The sequence below is a fragment of the Ictalurus furcatus genome, chromosome 17 (assembly GCF_023375685.1).
Source record: "Ictalurus furcatus strain D&B chromosome 17, Billie_1.0, whole genome shotgun sequence".
In the NCBI taxonomy this organism is placed as follows: Eukaryota; Metazoa; Chordata; class Actinopteri; order Siluriformes; family Ictaluridae; genus Ictalurus; species Ictalurus furcatus.
In genome coordinates, this window is record NC_071271.1 from 8154726 (window position 1) to 8173747 (window position 19022).

At 39.4% G+C, this 19022-nt stretch overlaps 1 protein-coding gene across 3 annotated transcripts in view; it reads left to right on the top strand.

Moving 5' to 3' along the window:
- arhgap32a (Rho GTPase activating protein 32a) overlaps positions 1 to 18710 on the top strand; it is a 41069-nt gene extending 22359 nt beyond the window's left edge. For all 3 annotated transcript variants that reach the window (XM_053647059.1, XM_053647058.1, XM_053647060.1), the window contains 14 exons: positions 1187 to 1309; positions 1396 to 1473; positions 1879 to 1960; positions 3272 to 3421; positions 3525 to 3627; positions 7781 to 7925; positions 8010 to 8092; positions 8274 to 8381; positions 11479 to 11624; positions 11743 to 11944; positions 13293 to 13441; positions 14146 to 14217; positions 14319 to 14999; positions 15164 to 18710. In XM_053647059.1, the coding sequence (XP_053503034.1) occupies positions 1187 to 1309; positions 1396 to 1473; positions 1879 to 1960; positions 3272 to 3421; positions 3525 to 3627; positions 7781 to 7925; positions 8010 to 8092; positions 8274 to 8381; positions 11479 to 11624; positions 11743 to 11944; positions 13293 to 13441; positions 14146 to 14217; positions 14319 to 14999; positions 15164 to 17445 (4404 nt within the window). In that variant the 3' untranslated portion in view covers positions 17446 to 18710. The remainder of the gene's footprint in view (positions 1 to 1186; positions 1310 to 1395; positions 1474 to 1878; positions 1961 to 3271; positions 3422 to 3524; positions 3628 to 7780; positions 7926 to 8009; positions 8093 to 8273; positions 8382 to 11478; positions 11625 to 11742; positions 11945 to 13292; positions 13442 to 14145; positions 14218 to 14318; positions 15000 to 15163) is intronic.
- The last annotated feature ends 312 nt before the right edge of the window (positions 18711 to 19022 follow it).

Sequence of the window (19022 nt, forward strand, 5' to 3'; positions counted from 1 at the left end):
GTTCTGAAAACAACAGATTTTTCTGAATTAAAATACATTTCCCTTTTGTAGGTATCTCTTAACATTTTAAGGAAAAAAATGAGAATTGCATTTAAAGATTCCAGTCATATTCCACAGAAAGACACCAACACAGAGACCATCTAAAAGCAACTGCTATGTACAGTATTGATTTAATTTATATTTAATTTGTATTATCTATTTAATATGTATTAAATAAAATCTTAAGCTAATAAATATGAACATAAAATCTATATCCATCTTGATGTAGACCTACAGTAGTCTACAGCCATCTTTATACCTGCATTTGTTAAACTGGCATCTTACAGTATCTACCTAATGTGATGTTTGCTAATGTTTGCTTTGCTAGGTCTTGGCAAATTTAGAAAGGTTCTTAGTGATTAGTGGACAAACCGCTCTACCACTTAGGGTATGCAAATTAGTACTCGCTCTACAGAATGCAAGAGCAATGCTACAATATCTGTCCATCCGTCCATTTTCTGTACCGCTTATCCTACGCAGGGTGCAATCAGCCTACAACAAGCATGTCTTTGGACTGGTGGAAGAACCCATAGCACTCGGAGGTAACCCCCAAAGCACGGGGGGAACATGCAAACTCTGCGCACACAGGGCAGAGGTGGGATTTGAACCCTGGTCAGGGTCATGGTGGTCTGGAGCCTATTCTGGGAACACTTGGCACAAAGCAAGGAACATTTCACATGCACACACGCATATTTTTTTTCAGAAAACCCAAACAAGAGGAAACCCAAATGAACACAGGAAGAACATCCACATAAACTCCACACAGACAGTAGCCTGAGCGCAGGATCTGTGCCGGTGACACCGCTACTCACAGCCCCACCAAAACACCTGATTTTGGTCAAAATCCAAGTTTTCATCAGCCACAGCAACAATAGGTTTATATAATACCCCCTAACATATATCTCAATTGATTTTAGATGAACCTCATCCAGGGTGTCCCCTACCTCGTGCCCCGAGTCCCCTGGGATAGGCTCCAGGCTTCCCGTGACCCTGTGTAGGATAAGCGGTACAGAAAATGGATGATTTAGATGACAGAATTCTCTGTATCGGTTCCTGCTCAACAAAACTTGTTTGATTTAATTAATGCATTTTCTCATATTCTTCTTATCCTTCTGTCTGTATCTCCCTCCCTTTTTGTCTCACTCAGATTGATAATAAAGGAAACCGCCTGCTGGTCCATGATGAGTCCTCCATTAATGTTCCAGCTGTCGCTGCTGCTCACGTCATAAAGCGCTATAATGCCCAGGCTGCTGATGAACTCTCTTTCGAGGTGACTCAGATTTCAAAATGCTCAAGTTTTGTACTGCCATTAGACTTTTTGTCATTTAGCACATTTTGTCTCTTTTCTGGTTTTAGGTTGGAGACATAGTTTCAGTCATAGACATGCCTCCAAAGGAAGACACTGGATGGTGGAGAGGAAAACATGGCTTTAAGGTGGGGTATATTGTGTAGCAGAACAATAATGTTTGCTTCTGGAAATCTGGATGTGTGTCTCCCAATATATTATGTATTATCTTGTCTTCTTTCTTCACTTGAAAATACGATATCTTAAAATATCTTGAATATAGTCAAATTTATAGAATATTTCGCATTAGGATATTACAATAAAACACATACCAGATTTATAACGCCTATTTCTAGACTTTTTCAAATATTTTATTTATTTATTTACAAATTGTCATGTTCTATTGGCAGGTAATTTTGTTACGTTCTAGAAATAAATGCTCAATCTAAGCAAAGAAATTAACCGTTTATTTGTTTTAGTGTAACTGTATAATAAGAAATACTAGATAAATGTGACTATATGATTGTTGTAGTGTTCTGTTACTGTTTTTGCAGGTGGGATTTTTCCCTTGTGAATGTGTGGAACTGATCAGTGAGAAAGTTCCTCCACAAGTGACTGGTGCACTGCCAAAACCAGGTATTTTTGTGTAAATGTGGAGTTAAACTAAAGACTAACCAAGCCAGTCTTTCTCAGTTTTGTAAATGAAAGATACATTTTTATGTTTTGGTAGAACATTCATTCATTCATGTTGAGTAAACACTTTATCTTGCTCAGGGTCACAGTTTATCCTGAGCCTATCCCAGAAACACTGGGCATGATGTAGGACTATACTGTAGATGGGACGCCATTACTTTTTAAGGCACCAAGCATCAAATATGTACTTTCTTAACTAGGGTCATTTTAGAGTAACTAATCCACACCAAAACCTACCTAGTGATACCCGCATGCACACAGAGAGTACATGTGAACAGTAACAAGAGCGCAGGGATCCTGGAGCTGTGAGGTAGCAACACTACCCGCTACGCCACCATGCTGCTTTACAGAGCAGTCAACAGTTCATTTGACCATGAAAAACTGAGGAAGTGTGTCGGGACAAACCCATAGATGGTTGGGTGCAAATTCTAGCTAACTATATAAAAACACAACATAGGACAAAAAATAGAGCAAAGATTATATACAATGAATGTGAACAAGCTAACCCTGACACTAGGCAGACACATCCAGACTCGGGAGACTGACGCTCACCAACCAAACACCATTAGCAAACTGGCTAGCTAAGATTATCTATCTATTTTTAAAAAAAAAAAAATACAGAGGGGGGAACAAAATACACATGGTGAAGGGGACTAGGCATCCCTTTAAATTCTACTGACAGTTGGCTTAAGAGTGTAGTCAGTTTAGTTAGTTGGTTAACCAGGTTAGTTAAGTAAAGTAAATAAGTTAATTAAGTCAGTCAGTCAGTTAATAAATAATAAGCAATTGAGTTACTTGAGTAAGTAAGAAAGTTGGTTGGTTGAAGTAAGTTAGTTAAAAACATTAGTTACAGTAATTTACTTAAGTAAGAAAGTACGTTTATTGAGCAAGTCAGTCAAATATGTAAGTTAGTGTAGTACATTATAGGAAGTTAGTTAAGTAAGTAAGCTAGTAAGTTGATTGAATTAGTTAAGTAAATTATTTAAGTAAGTTTGTTAGGTAATCAAGTTAATTGTATAAGCAAGTTAGTTACTCGATTTTATTTCCTTCCTTCTGCATGATGTATGAAACATATCAAAATCTACACCGAATCAGACCCAGCAGTTTTCCACAGGTTTTCCACAGTGACATTTTTCACTTTAATTTTATTTGCTACTAAAAACTGATATAGCAGCTTTGTTTATCCCTCTTATGTTATTCAGCGTGAAGCTTTTAAATGTTTAAATTCGACATATGAGTCTTAATGTCTTTTAGTGTCTAATAAGCATGGGAAGCTGATCACATTCCTGCGTACTTTCATGAAGTCGAGGCCTACGAAACAGAAGCTGAAGCAGAGAGGCATTCTGAGGGAGAGGGTGTTTGGGTGTGACCTGGGAGAGCACCTCCTCAATTCAGGTCATGATGGTGAGTAGAAAGAGGAAAGCACTTGAATTCTGAAATAAAGGCTAATTGCTATTAATAATGTGCTTTTTAAATTTCCTTTCCTTTCTGTTTTTCTCTGCTGAAGTCCCTCAAGTCATCAAGAGCTGCGCTGAGTTTATTGAAAAGCATGGGGTTGTAGACGGCATTTACCGCTTGTCTGGGATTTCCTCTAACATTCAGAAACTACGGTAAGTAAGTGCGTGCTTTTCAGTGTGTCAATCATGGACACCTAAATTGATGACCACCTTTGTTTCCGCTTCCAAATGAGCTGAGCCCTCACACCTATGCAAAGAATAACATAGTCAAGACTGTGCTGTTAGACAAAAATACTGCACCCCATGGTGTTGTGATGCAGCATGAGGCGCAACCCAACCAGATTGTGTTACAACCAAGACAGGGTTCCCATGTGTCCTGGGAAACCTGGAAGTCCTGGAAAACAAATGGAAAATGAGAGAATATATACATTGTCCTGGAAAATTATTATTATTTTTAAACGTTCAAGTAACGCAAAGCGCTCTGTTCAGGGACGCTGAGTTTTGACACGTGAGCAAAGTATTCTGAGTTACGCTGTTTTATATCGCTGTGACGTAGCGACGCTGTCTTGTGTTGGTGGTTTCAGGTGCTAGGAATTATTTAAGTGCTCTAATGTTTGCAGAAAATGTTGACTGGTAAGCAGATAATATTAATAATTAATAAAAGGTTAATAATATTAACCTTGTTAATATTAATTATTGCAAACTGATTATTTTGATACGGCATGTGCAAGGGGTCTGCACGGCAACCTACAGTATGCGTGATGGCATTGGCCTGATAAGTGGTATCGATATGTGAAGGCTTTTTATTTTAGAAATGTTGAAACTTCTGGCAAGTCAAAATGAGATGCTGACAGTGCAGCACAGACTAGTGTTGTGAACACAAGGCGGAGGCTGCTGTTTTGCTGAAAAAAGCGCGTTTGAAGATAGTCACCTTAAACCGAAAACCAAACGAATAACAACCGACACTAATCATTATCATTCTCATCCTACATCACATTTTGTTCTCATTAAAGTCCAGATATAATTAGAAAGTGTGTTGGAATCTTGTTCAGCAGTTGTTTAGCAGCAGGGTGAGGACTAGGCAAGCTGCCAGAGAACAGGATGCTGAAATTCTTCCAAATACAGACGGCAGAGACTGCAGTGCTGTTTAAATCCACTAGATGTTCTCAGCGTATTAAATATTACTGTTTGTCTGGATAGTTCAGTCTACAGAAGAAGCGTGTAAAATGGCATGTTGATATACTGTAACTATGTATCGGCATAATATAACATTTGTATTTTGTAATTATGTAAAATGTCAAATAAAATGTATTGAGTATTGTTTAGGTCGATGTAAGGAGGCTATTTCAAAAATAGGCTTTTGAATGAGCTTCATCTGAACTCACACACTTAAATGGAACCAACTACTCAATCCTATAGCCTGCAAATACTGGTTGAAAGGACGGGAGCAGTAATACTGCATTAGATGTAGTATATTAGTATAGTTCACATATAGCGTAGTACATATAGTGTGCAGGTGCTTTTCACGGCAAGCCAGTCTGCCAGGAAATGCACCCCTCATATCTCCAACTAGGAAACACTAGTGTGAGATATAATAGTTCTTATATAAACTTAATAAAAGCAGGTTTGCAAATGTGATATTGATTTTCTGCAACTGTTCACTAAACAAGAGGTTAATATAAGTGAATTCCTTTTTAGACAAACTATTGTCTGTTTGCTCCATTTCACCAACCAAAGTAGTTCCAAACAAAGCCAGAGCAGAACGTTTCTTAGCAACATACAGTGGTGTTTCTTTGCCGAATGAATCTGTGTTTTTGAATGAATTGTTTGAAAGAATGACTGAAATGACTCACTCATTAAAAGTGAGTCACCTGCTGGTGGTTTTAGCTTAATCCATCCATCCATCTTCTATACTGCTTATCCTTCAGGGTCACACAACTCGGGGTACACCCTGGACAGGGTGCACCATCACATACACATTCACACACCTATTCATACACCACAGACAATTTGGACATACCAGTCAGCCTACCATGCATGTCTTTGGACTGGTGGAGGAAACCGGAGTACCCGGAGGAAACCCCCCCACAGCAATTCCGGCCACGGCAGGAATTGAACCCCTAACCCTGGCGGTGTGAGGCGAACGTGCTAACCACTAAGCCACCGTGCGCCTGTTTTAGTTTCATTTTTAAAGCATCTTTCCTTTTCTCTTACTATACAAAATTGTATTTATTTTAAAACATTTAACTCATTGCATTATTTATACAATTGTGATATATTGGTTGTTGGTATTTATATTAATACAGTAGATTATTACTAGTGATTACTAGTGATTTTATTAAGTAGTTTGTTAATATAATAATGTATAATATATAAACATAAAGTAAATTAATTTAATTTAACTTAATTTAAAGTAAATATAGAATGTGTGCTTTCCAAAAAAGAAAAGACAATGAAGTACAATGACTGAATACTGTCAATAATACAAAATTAGAACAAGGAGGGATGTAAAAAGAGATGGTAATAAAAGTAAAGATACTAGAACATGTAAAAGCTATTCCTACCCTTCATTGCATCTGTAAAACTTTGGATCTTAAATTACAGAAATAAACAACACGCATGTCAAGGAGGCAGTGAAATTTTAAGAAGGAATGGAAAGAAAATCCCCAGTTCAGGGTCTGGCTAGGACAAGTATCAGGAGATGTGCAAAGGGCATATTGCAAGTTTTGCAAGAAATCCTTTGGTGTCTGTAACATGGGTCTCTCAGCACTTCACAGTCATGGACGAGGACAAGGCCATGTAAAAGTTGCTACATAAATGAAGACTTAGACAAAAATGACACATTTTCTCAGGGAAATGACTTCTGAAGACCGAGGACAGGGAATTTGCAGAGAAACTAACAAAGACCTACAAGCAACAACTGTAGATGTGGAAAGTGGCAGTCAGGGAAGCACAGCTTTTCAAGTGTCCAGTTCAAATGAAGAGGCAGCATGCTCAGGCCCACAAGGCAGCTCAACACTCTCAAGGTTCTTGTCAAGCCAAGCTGTGCTTGAAGCTGAGATTCGTTGGGTAATCAAAATGGTCAGGTTACACTAGTCAGCTCCAGCTCTGATGTGTCAGTCATTGATATTGTCAGTGATATTGCCCAATTGTTTTCATGTGGTGCAACAACATGCAATGTCTGGTTTAGGACAGACATTTATATGTTGTTTAGTCTGTTTGGCACAGAAGCTTTTTGCAGGCTATTTTTTTTAATGCCTTTTATTTTTTTGTAGACTACGGCTGGGGGAAGAGGGAAGGGAAAGCTTAATGAGAAGGGCCTAGGCAGGCGTTATAACGTGTTCATTATAATAAAGTGAAGAGCCTAACTTCAGAAGGTGTGTGTGTGGGTATTTCTGATTTTTGAGTTTTTTTAAGACTTCTGGAGAGAGGAATATATTACTTTAGGCCATGGATCATTGTCTTTTATTCCCATCATCATCCATCCATCTATTTTCTATACCGCTTATCCTACACAGGGTCGCAGGGAACCTGGAGCGGGGTACAACCTGGACAGGGTACCAAGCCATCGCAGGGCACATTCACATACACATTCACACACCCATTCATACACTGCGGACACAGCATGTCTTTTGACTGGGGAGGTAATGGAGCACGTAAAGAACATGCAAACGCCGCACACACAGGGCTGTGGCTGGAATCAAACCCCCAACCCTGGAGTTGTGAGGCAAACGTGCCAACCACCGTGCAGCATGTACCCATTTCCATCATCATGAAATTGAAAAGTCCTGGAAAATGATCTCTGAAAAAGAGTGGGAACCCTACAAGGTTCCAGAAATGTTACATAACATAATAATGTTGCATAACATTCCAGAAATGTTAAATAAATGTCTCCTAACAATAAACTTCACCACATCAATGCGTTTAAGAATTACTTTGTTAAACCATAACATGTTTTAATATCTGTTTATTAGCGTAGATTATTTGGAGACAAAAATGCAGTCGAACGAGAACATTAATGATAACCTACTGTATCGTTTATGTTACAGCCGAACTGCATGTGCTGTTATACAGAAATAATGCACACCTTCTGAACAATCGGATTTGAGCGTTCAACCAGGCTGTGGTATAAGGCTTTTTAATTAACTTATAAGTTGCATCTGTGAAAGTACACTAAAAAATATAGCAGTGATTTGTCTAACCAGTACTGAGAATCTTGATGGTTCAGTCAGTGGTGCCAATATGCTAGAATATAGTCTAAATGAGTATAAATTAATAAAACCTGCATCATCTCCTGTTTCCTTAGGCATGAGTTTGACTCGGAACACATTCCAGACCTCACTAAGGACACGTATATCCAGGACATCCATTCAGTAGGGTCCCTTTGCAAGCTCTATTTCCGCGAGCTTCCGAACCCCCTGCTCACCTACCAGCTCTATGACAAATTCTCAGTAAGTGTAAAGAAATGCACGTTTTAGATCATAGCCGAGTATTCATAATGCATCGTCAATGTTTTGGTGTATGTATTTTCACAGGAAGCAGTATCGGGAGCTACAGACGATGAAAGGCTGGTCAAAATCCATGATGTCATTCAGCAGTTGCCTCCTCCACACTACAGGTGCACAGCACACTCTGGTGACATCAATTAGTACTGCAGTCTACCCCGTACAGTATAAGCACTGCTTTAGGTTACATACATGTGCACAATAGAGCTCAGCAAATAAACCTCTTGATGGTGCGATTCTAAAAGAGTCTGTTCTTTGTGTTTTTTTATTTGGTTGTTTTTTTTTTCTCTTCAGAACACTCGAGTTCCTCATGAGGCACTTGGCTCGAATGGCGACCTTTAGTTACGTCACCAACATGCACTGCAAGAACTTGGCAATTGTCTGGGCTCCCAATCTCCTTAGGTAGTATACTTTTAGGCTGTGTGTATAAATAGATTTGCATTTGGAGCTTTGGGTAAAGCTTTATATTAAGATTCTCTTAACATTATTTATTGCAGTAGTTAACATGAGCAACCTTGGACTTTGGCAACCTGATAAACTATAAGTATGGTAGCAAAATAACTAAGGAAAAGCACATTTATTAAGGGATTAGCTTTTTTTCACATGTTCCATCGATGACTAAAAACAAGTACACATAAAGTAGCATAAATTAATTCAGAGTAATAGTTGATAATGAATTGAACTCAGTTATGCAGGTATAAATATTGGAGGCCAAAATGTTGTTTTAGGAATGCCTATGTTCAGCATTCAATGGATTTGTGATGTCACACTCTACAGTAGTGGTTAATGGCTCATATGAAAGTAGACACTCAGGGCTTTAAGAATTTGTAATTTTTCAGAATTCCTTTTTTTAATTTTTATTTTGTGTGTGTGTGCGTATATATATATATATATATATATATATATATATATATATATATATATATATATATATGTATGTATGTATGTATATGTGTATATATATATATATATATGTATGTATGTATGTATATGTATATATATATATGTATGTATGTGTGTGTGTGTGTGTGTATATATATATATATATATATATATATATATATATATATATATATATATATATATATATATATATACCTGAAGCTTTACATGTGCTGTCCGTTTGGTCTCTGTACAGATGTTATTGTGGAGAGGTGTGAATTGTTTGCCCAGCAGGGGGCTCGCCACTTTCATTTCCCACCACCCTGCTCACCAGCAACTAAACAGGGAGTCACACTACTCTGAACACAGAAACCCAACTGTGTCTTGACTAGGGATGTCACGAGAACCGATACTTCAGTACCAAGTCGGTATCAACATTTGTAAAACGTGACGGTACTTGTTTTTCTGCAGTAGCATAGGTTACCGTTGGTAATGAAGGTACCGAGGTTGCAATTCTTCCGGAACTGAAGGGGGCAGCAAATACACACAAGTGTTTTAGTCGGTCCACAAGTGGTAAAGAAGAAGAACGCCTACAAGCACACGGGAAAAACTAGAGAAATGGCGACAAGTTTAGCTCCTAGTCGACTCGTTGAGAGGAAAAGAGAGGAAAGCTAGCATCGGTTGCCGGTGTGCAACTGATACTATCGTTCATTTCAGACAAAGCGAGGAAACAACTGGAATTTTGGCGAAGCATCTGAAAGACGGTCCTATATTATGTTTGTTTGAGGCAGCTGGCATTGTGGCCATGAAACCAGCTAAAGTTATGCTCCATGTAAAGTTTGCGATAGCCAGTTATTTGTTAACGAAGCTAACGCATTGCAGTGTTATAAACTACCTCCTAATGGGCCACCATGCATCGCCATTCAGCCCGTGTCCTGTCGGCTAAATGTAGTCTAATGTCACTAATAATTATTCAAATATTCATGCTTTTAATAAATTGTTTTGGCCCGCAACCATATCAGTGAATTTAAACTAATGCTTGCATTAAGAGTATAAGGGTTTGTGTGTGTGTGTGTGTGTGTGTGTGTGTGTGTGTGTGTGTGCGCGCACGTTTAGGAGGGCACCTTAGCATTTGTTATTAGCACTTAGCACTGTTTTATTAGTCATTGTCAGACAGTGTTTGATAACTAAAATATCTCTCTCTCACTCTCTCTCTCGCGCTCTCTCTCTCCCTGCCAGTATTAGCCAGAGGAGGATGTCCTCCATGAGTTTATTTTATTTTTTTAAAAAAATTATTATTATTATTTTTTTAAACCACACCGTGGTATCGAGTATCGTGTACTTTTTGTGGTATCGGTACCAACTACTAAATTTTTGATATCATGACATCCCTAGTCCTGACTAATCTTACAACAGATTTTTGGGAAACATATTTCATTAGTTTATACTGATTGAACATGTCTGATAAGTCGATTTTCATTCTGCCAGCAGAATGTACAGTACTGCGAGAAAGGGTTAAACACCACAAGCAGATTCACTTATGTGTTCGTTTATATTGGTCAACATGGACTTATTTTTACTCATGGTGTTTTCAGGTCCCTTTCATTATTTAAAAAAAGTGATTCACATAAGCATTAATTACATCATAAACATTAAGAATACATATAAGAAAACATATGAGAAATTTACATTTTGGACGGTGCTGCTGTTAAAAAATAAATAAATAACGGTATAGTATGATGCAACTCTATTTGAAGCAGAGTTAGTCTTACCACCCCAACGTTGATTATCTTGTGGAACATCTGCAAAACCAGTTCCTGTTATTGCTTGCATTATGGCAGCTATAAACAGTCACCCCGTCACCAGCCTCTCATTATTTATTTTTTTTTTATTTAATTTTTTTTGTTTAATTTATTTTATTTTTTGTGAAGGTAATATGGCAAAAAAAAAACTCTTGTCACGTTACTGAGAAACCACAAAGACCTCCATGCTGAAGACTTTCCTGTTTTGGAAAACTTAGCAACATCTTTACCTCTGACTGTTACAAACCACTTTTGACTCCTTCCAAAAATTCTAAATAAATGTTCGCTCATGGAAAACTTCTTATCAACAATTACACATGGTTTTTAATACCTCACAGGCCCTGTGTCCATGAGTGCATTAATATAAACCTTTGCAGCTGATAATTCTGTCAGAGATGCTGTTAAAGAAAATTAATCAACACCTTCTGACCAATCTGAATTAAGAATTGAACAGCACTGTGGTATAAGGTTTATTAAGTTCATGTGTTCAAATGTAATAATGCTGTAAATAATATCGATTAAGGGAACCTTAATATAAAATGTCACTAATATGTATCAAAATTTAAAGCTCTGAAAAACAATTTCTGAAACATCCAGTGCAGTGAACTATACAAACAGCATGCCAGTGAAACTGTAGCACCATATACCTTTGCCTTTTTCACTGTTCGTGAATACTTTGGACATGGTGATATGTCTGAAATTGGGGGTTTTAAGGCATACCAAAATGATACCTACTGTTAATGCTTTGAACTGAATCCTCATAAACATGACTGACACCTTTTCTTAAATGCCTTAACTGTTCCTGGTCATTATAGGTCAAAACAAATAGAGTCAGCCTGTTTCAGTGGCACATCTGCCTTCATGGAGGTGCGCATTCAGTCAGTGGTAGTGGAGTTCATCCTCAATCACGTTGATGTCCTCTTCAGCTCCAAACTCAGCACTCTGATCCGTGAAAGCACAGGTAATGAAAACGGGGGAAAAAAGCTTACTCTTGCTGCACCACTGAATGCTCAGTTTCCAGCATCAACTGTTTAGTGACATGTTGCCAATAAAGGTTTTTCTGCAACGTGCATCCGTAGGCCATGCCACTTTGTCCCGGCCCAAGTCTCTGCTCGTGTGCTCCCCATCCACTAAGTTGCTGTCTCTAGAAGAGGCACAAGCCCGGACTCAGGCCCAACTCGCCTCTCCTGTCTCCCCTGAAAGCAAGTACATTGAAGTGGGAGAGGGTCCTGCTGCCCTGCACGGAAAATTCCACACCATCATCGAGTTTCCCACGGAAAGGTGCGTCCATTTAAGTGTACTGTGTTACTGCCGAAATGAATATTCCGTTCATTCAAAATATTCAACAGTAATAATGACTTATAGTAATGCTTTAATTGTTTTGGCTGGAAAGACAAAGGTTTGTTTATTTCATGCTCCTTCAGAATAGATCTTCGAAATGGTCCTTTGTATGTACATTTGTAGAGCTGATTTAATATTTAAACTTTGAAAACTTAATTTCTTAAGATTAATTTCTTAATTACCTTAAGTTCCCAGCTGGGTAAGTGCTTCTTTGTCTCATTTTTCCACATGCTTTTGTTTGCTATTACTTAATCACACTGTGTATATACATATTCTGTTCTTGGTCATTGCATGTTGTTGTTTCTCAGTTTGTGTTTCTTGTTTCATGTTTTTCATCCAGGTAGTTATGTTGTGTGTATTCTCAGTTGTGTGTACTCTAATGTGTTACACTATATGGACAAATGTTTGTGGACACCCAAATGTGGGACTTTCCAAAATTGTTGACAGAGTTGGAAGCACACAATTGTATTTCCTAGTCCAGCATGACAATGCCCCTGTGCACAAGTCCATAAACACAAGTTTTGCCAAGATTGGAGTGGAAGAACTCGATTGGCCTGCACAAAGCCCTGACCTCAACCCCAGTGAATACCTTTGGGATGAATTGGAACACTGATTGCACCCCAGGGCTCCTTGATCAACATCAGTGCCTGACCTCACTAAAGCGCTTGTGGCCGAATGAGCAAATCCCCAGAGCCACACTCCAAAATCTAGTGGAAAGCCTTCCGAGAAGAGTGATAGTTATTAAAACATGAAAGGGGAGTGAGGGACTAAATCTGGAAGGAGATATTCAAAAAGCATATTTGTGTGATTTTCAGGTGTCCAAACACGTTTGGCCAAAAATTGTATGTTTACTCATAAAACCAGCATTTATTAAAACCTTTGTGTATCCAGGTTTACTCATACTTCCTTGTTTTAAGTCACCATATCTATTGTGTAGAATGTAATTATGATCGATTCATAAATCCGAATATGATACTTCTCATACTCATTTCTCAAAAATGTTCTTTACGATCCCGTATTTGCACTCCTATCATTTGTCACACTACTTTCTATATACCAGTATTGGATTCAGCTAACCACAAAAAAAGAGTTTTGTAAAACAAAAGGTTTTAGTTCATTTTGTGTGTGACTAGGCTATGACGATTATGTAGTCAATGTATTTATCTTGCCTGGTTGTTTTGTCCGCTCTGTGTTTGTCCCTGCCAGTAAGTTTCAAAGTTCCATCCTGCTCAAATGGCTTTATTACAGGTATCCGGTGTACTATAAATAATATTCTGTGTTCTCATAGAAAGAAGGTCCAGACAAAGGTAAAGAAATCACCTGTGGCAAGCTGGCGTTCATTCTTCAGTATGGCAAAGTCATCTACCACGGCCAAGCGCAAGCTGCTCCGTCATCCCAGTGAGCCCAATAACATGAAGACCCCACAGGCCCTGTCAGGTAGAGCTTTTCCTATACACAGTTCACTATTACAATACACATTTCAATACTTTAGGTTAGAGGTAGGCATACTACAGCCTACCAGTCATCTCCTTTTGCTTCTTGCTTATAGAAATGATTTTATGTACAATCCATTATCCTATTAGTGTCATATCTATGGTCAGTTACAGATGCCAGAGAATTAGTGCATTAAAAAAAATTCCCTGACACTGTTAGAGATCCTGTCTAAATTTAATATTGAGTACATATGGTTTAACAAAAAGTGGAATACTTCTTTAACAGAGTTAGGAACATAAAGGTTTCAGTCTCAGTTGCCATTTTACTACCAAATACTCACTATGGGAGCATACTGTTATGTGAGGTGTGCATATAATCCTTAATAAGTAAGCCAGATAAAATTTGAGTTAAAAAAAAGTAACTCAGCTTCACAGCTCACTTTAATTAAGAACCGCTTTTTGGTGGGAATAGCTCTCTTTAGTGTAAATGTTAACATTGATCTAATAAACCTATACTGAATTTGAAACTTACATAGGGCCTAGGTTATCCACAACAATAGTGTGAAAGTGGGTCAATATACCATTTTGGAATTTTATGTGACTCTTGGGTTGAAAATGTTTATCCAATCATGCTTTATGTTTATGGTAAGTGTAATGCATTGAGTGGATTTGGAATGATCTGACAGAGCCTTGATTTGTTTTTTCCAGGTGGTAGAGGAGATACTGGAACACTACGATCATCTAAAAGTGAAGAATCGCTGTCATCAAATAATCTTGAGGGTAAAGTGCTGTTTTGTTTAGTTCAATTTTTTCTGTCTATAATTGATCTAACATTTAATGTCTTTTCTATATCAAGTAAATGAACATTTTGCCTACTGTAGGTGGATCAGCGATGTATCAGGCACGCAGGCCTCGCTCTACTAGTGTTGCCTTGTCCACTTCCTTCAATGAAGAGCTGCTAAACAATCGAGTCCACAGGGACTCTCTGTTAAGCCATAAAGAAAGGAAAGACACAGCTTTGTCCACCACTTGTGTGCCTGCTCTCATATCGGCCCCACACTCTGCTGATGCAGATATTGGCAAGGCTTCTCTAGACTTTGACCCAATTTCGTTTCAGTGCAGTACAACACCAATTGATGCTTCCATGTCTGACGAAAGAAAAAGAGGCAGCAGACGGAAGACTGGAGGCAGTTCCTGTGAATCAGAAACCTTGAAAAAAGTCACCCCTACAGGACCATCTGATGCAATCCCAACAGTTTCAGAGGACACAAATCATAAGCACTCAATGTCAGCGAAATTTGCAACAACTATTACAGCTAAAGAAGACCGGACATCCTCTCAGACTGCTCCTGTGGGTCTCTCCCACAAACCTGAGGTTGCATTAGAGATGAAAACTCTGTCTGTGCCTCCCACTGAAGTGGTATCACCCCAGGTCATGCCCAGTGACTCAACATTGGGACAAGATTGTCAAAACAAACCTTCTTCTTTACTCCGGACAGAGGCTGAAAGCCTTGATGAAACTCCCAGTGAAGAAACAAGACCAGTGAAGCAAACAGAATCAGGTTAGTCCGAGGGCTTTTGCCATGTAACAGTTACAGAGTGATCATCCTTACATTTTCCAACATGTTTGACAACCATTCATAGTGATTGATGGCATACAAGCCTTTTCTGCATCTTTGTTGATAATTTATCTGCAATTAGGTGTTTTGTTTTTCCCAATTCTCAGGTGCTGTGACCTTTGACTGCACTCCCGGGCTGGTAAGATCAGTATCTCTCATAACTTCCCAGCCTGCTGTAAAGAGTGCTGCACGTATGTTGGCTCTGGCCTTGGCCGAATCGGCGCAACAGGCCACCTGGCTGAGCAAACGAGGGAGCTCAGAACCACCAACTCCTGTTTCTCCAAGTCGCATCCAGGACCCACTTTCCATACTGCAGTGGCCTGCAAAACCTTCTCCACAAGTCCAAACATCATCCGCCAGTAGAGGACTTTGCTGTGGCACTTGCAAAACGTTTGGAAAACCTTCAAGTGTTATCTCTACAGGGAGTTACACTGATGCCGGCAGCCTGCAGAGCACCTGCGCATGTCATGGCAGCGAGAGCGGACTTAGCTACTCTGATGGAGGTGAAGTTTCTGCTGAAAGTCATGAAACAAATTTGCCCTCCCTGGACTTGCCTGTTGCTAAAAGTTTAGATACTCAGCAGAATGCTGAAAGCCATGTGCCCATGAGAGAAAATGTCCGCCATGTTGGAGTTGGTACAGATGGTGGTAGCCCAGACCGAAGCTCTGAGATGGAGTCATACAAGAACCGGATGCCCTCTCCCTCACAGACGGAGACATCACTCTATACCGTTGACAGTCAGTCAGCCAGGGCTTCTCTTCTCAACAAGCAAGCTGCCAATGCTTCCAACTACCATGTGATATTAGCTGAAGCTTCTATGCCAGCTTCAGTGCATGATGTTCTTCCACAACCTCCAGTTTCTCCTCTGACTTCCACTTACCAGTGCAGCCCCAAAGATGAGATGTTAAGGCCATCAGGTCAAACTTACTGGTCGGGTCCATTTGGACAGACCAGTTCTTTTCAGCCTGATTACATGCAGTACCAAGCTAAGATCTTCTCCAAGGATCACTACAACACCCTGGCACCAAGGTCCCTACACCAGTCTATTAAATACAAGAGTCAACAAAGGAATGAACACTCTCCAAGCTTCCTTTACAGACAGTGTGGTCCAAGATACCCACCAATGGATGGTGCGTCTGTGTATCCCACTATTCGTAGGGTGCGCTCCATGCATGCACCACCAGAGGACACGTTTTTCTTCCCGCAGCCATCTTACCAGACCAATACTTACCGCAGACAAGTTTTCTCAGATATCCACCAAGTGAGGCCTTATTTTGAGGATGGTAAAGTTCAATATAGGTACAAGCCCTATTCAGGAGCGCAGTATAACAACCTGGATCAGTATCGAGTAAGCAGTCATGGATATGGCCACTCCTACACCCTCCTCAGACAGCCTACCAATCCTGGTAGAGTGAAGAGCAAAGCTGAGAACTATCACAACCCCCTCATCAACATGGCCTATAGCAGAGAAGCTAGTTTTATAAAACAAGGCACTGGCCATTTTCCAAGAACAAGAAATGTTGGTCTGTATGAGGGTTTTGATGCTGGATTATCAGATCGACATTTCAGTCCATCTATTAGACAAGGAAATATGGAGAAGAAGAGACTGCAAGTTGTTGTCCCCCAGCCCCATCTTCAGAAAGAGAGCCAGTGTGGCCAAGAAACAATGCACAGTAGGAGTAAATCTGATTCAGCCAAAGATTTGCTTATTTCTACTGAGGGGGCTGATGGGAAATACAGGGTTACCATGGTGTCTCATTACTCCCCTGAACACCCACTCTCTGAACCTAACATACCCCTTCCCACTCAGACAGAGAAACATAGGAGTGGGCACAGTGCCAAACCTGCCCTGACGCTAAAGCAAAGTCGGTCTATGCAGAACTACACTCAGCACACGCTAGAGGCCTTGCCACAATCGCGTAAGCTAACTCTGCATAAAGAATACAGCTGCCCTGATTTTAAACACCGCGATTCTTCTGAGCACAGCAGTGGCCGACTTCATAGCCAGGATAAGCTGATTAGGATCCACGGCAGCCATGCTAAAGAGGACTTTCAATACGCTTGGGTTAAGGGACGCGATTTGCAAAGATCAGCGAGGTCACAGAGCATGAAAAGTCATCAACAACCCAGACAAGCCAAAATGACACTGGAGCATGATCAAAGATTTTCATATCCTGTCCAGACCAGGCCGAGGACTCGTAGCATGTTTGCGCCGTCTCGTACTGATTACATGGATGGTTATGTGTCTTTGCAGCCCAAGGTACATGGCATTTTCCCAAACTATGGCTGCATGCCTCCTCAGACTAACAGACTGTACTCTACAGCTATGGGTACCGGACGCTTTCTTCACTCTGAGATTAGGCCTGAGACAGAAATATATGCTGAATGATATTTACTAATGGATGTGTATGGGGGAGTGGTATTTTGTTGTTCAGAGTCTATTATATATATATAAAAAAAGAGAAGCATTACATGTATTTTAATATGTTATGAAATTTTACTTGTGCATAACACCATATTAATACACATCAAATTACACCATCAGTCATAGAGTTTGATGAACATCAAGTCACTTGGCATTTTTACTAGTTATGAAGAAAATGTCTATAAATTATTTGTAATAGCTAAAATAAGTAATTTTATTCAATAAGACATTATTAGTCATTCTTCATCCGTCCATCCATTTTCTATACCACTTATTGTACAGGGTCACGGGGAACCTGGAGCCTGTCCCATGGAGCATGGGACACAAGGCGGGGTACACCCTGGACAGTGTGCCAATCCATCGCAGGGCACATTCACATACCCATTCACACACCCATTCATACACTATGGACATGCCAATCAGTCTACCATGCATGTCTTTGGACTGGGGAAGGAAACCGGAGTACCTGGAGGTTACCCCCGCAGCACGGGGAGAACATGCAAACTCCCCACACACAGGGTCGAGATAGGAATTGAACCCCCAACCCTGGAGGTGTGAGGCGAACATGCTAACCACACAGTGTGCCAAGTCGTTCTTCAGCTGTTTCTAATTTCATAACTATTAAATAAATCTTCTGAAATAAATTTCAACGTATCACTTGGTCTTACAAGGTATTAATTAACTGATCAAACTGGTATTTGATTAGTCTTCATATGTCTTTGAGCTGCTTTGATGTTATACCACAACACCAAATGGCATCCAAGGAACAGTTTCACAAATTCTTAATGTCTTTTGTGTCTTTTTATATAGTGACTCCAAAATCTATGATGAATGCTGTCAGCACATCTGCGGGTAATTTAATATGGAATAACAATTTATTGTTGTAGACACTGTAAGGCCCTGATTTACTAAGTTTCAAAATAATGTGGTAATTTGTGTGTGCAATGGGATAAATTGCAAATTCAAATCTCAAAGATTTCTGGAATAATAAACTGAATTTGAAAGCATGACAAAGACTAGTGAGACGGGTTGAAATACTCTTCAAAACACATTGTGAATAAATGAATCCAAGATTGTCAACATGTTAAACTATTCAAAGACTCTAAATGCCTTTGGCATTAGAACATGCAGTGAATATCTCGGCTCAATCAGAAAAACATTCAGATTTTTTCCCTATTGCTCAATTGTGCTCAACTTTCTATATAATTTTATCTTCTGGAAATGTAATACATACCTTTTTGGTAATATTAATTTGTGCACACAGTTGCTGTCCCTGAAGTGACTTTTAGGTAAATCACGTTGAGTGTGCAAGATAATTGAAATAAACACAAACCTTTAGTAAATCAGGGCCTGTATACATTGCATACCATATTGATTACACTTGGAAAACTTCACTCATATATTCTTGTTACAGAGGTTTTTATTTGCTCTTTTGAACCAGTTTGATTACTTGTACATTCCTTTAAGAACAGAGGTCAAAGCATACAAAAATGTGTATGTGTGACCAAAATTGTGTTAGCTCCATTTCCTGAGTCATTCTT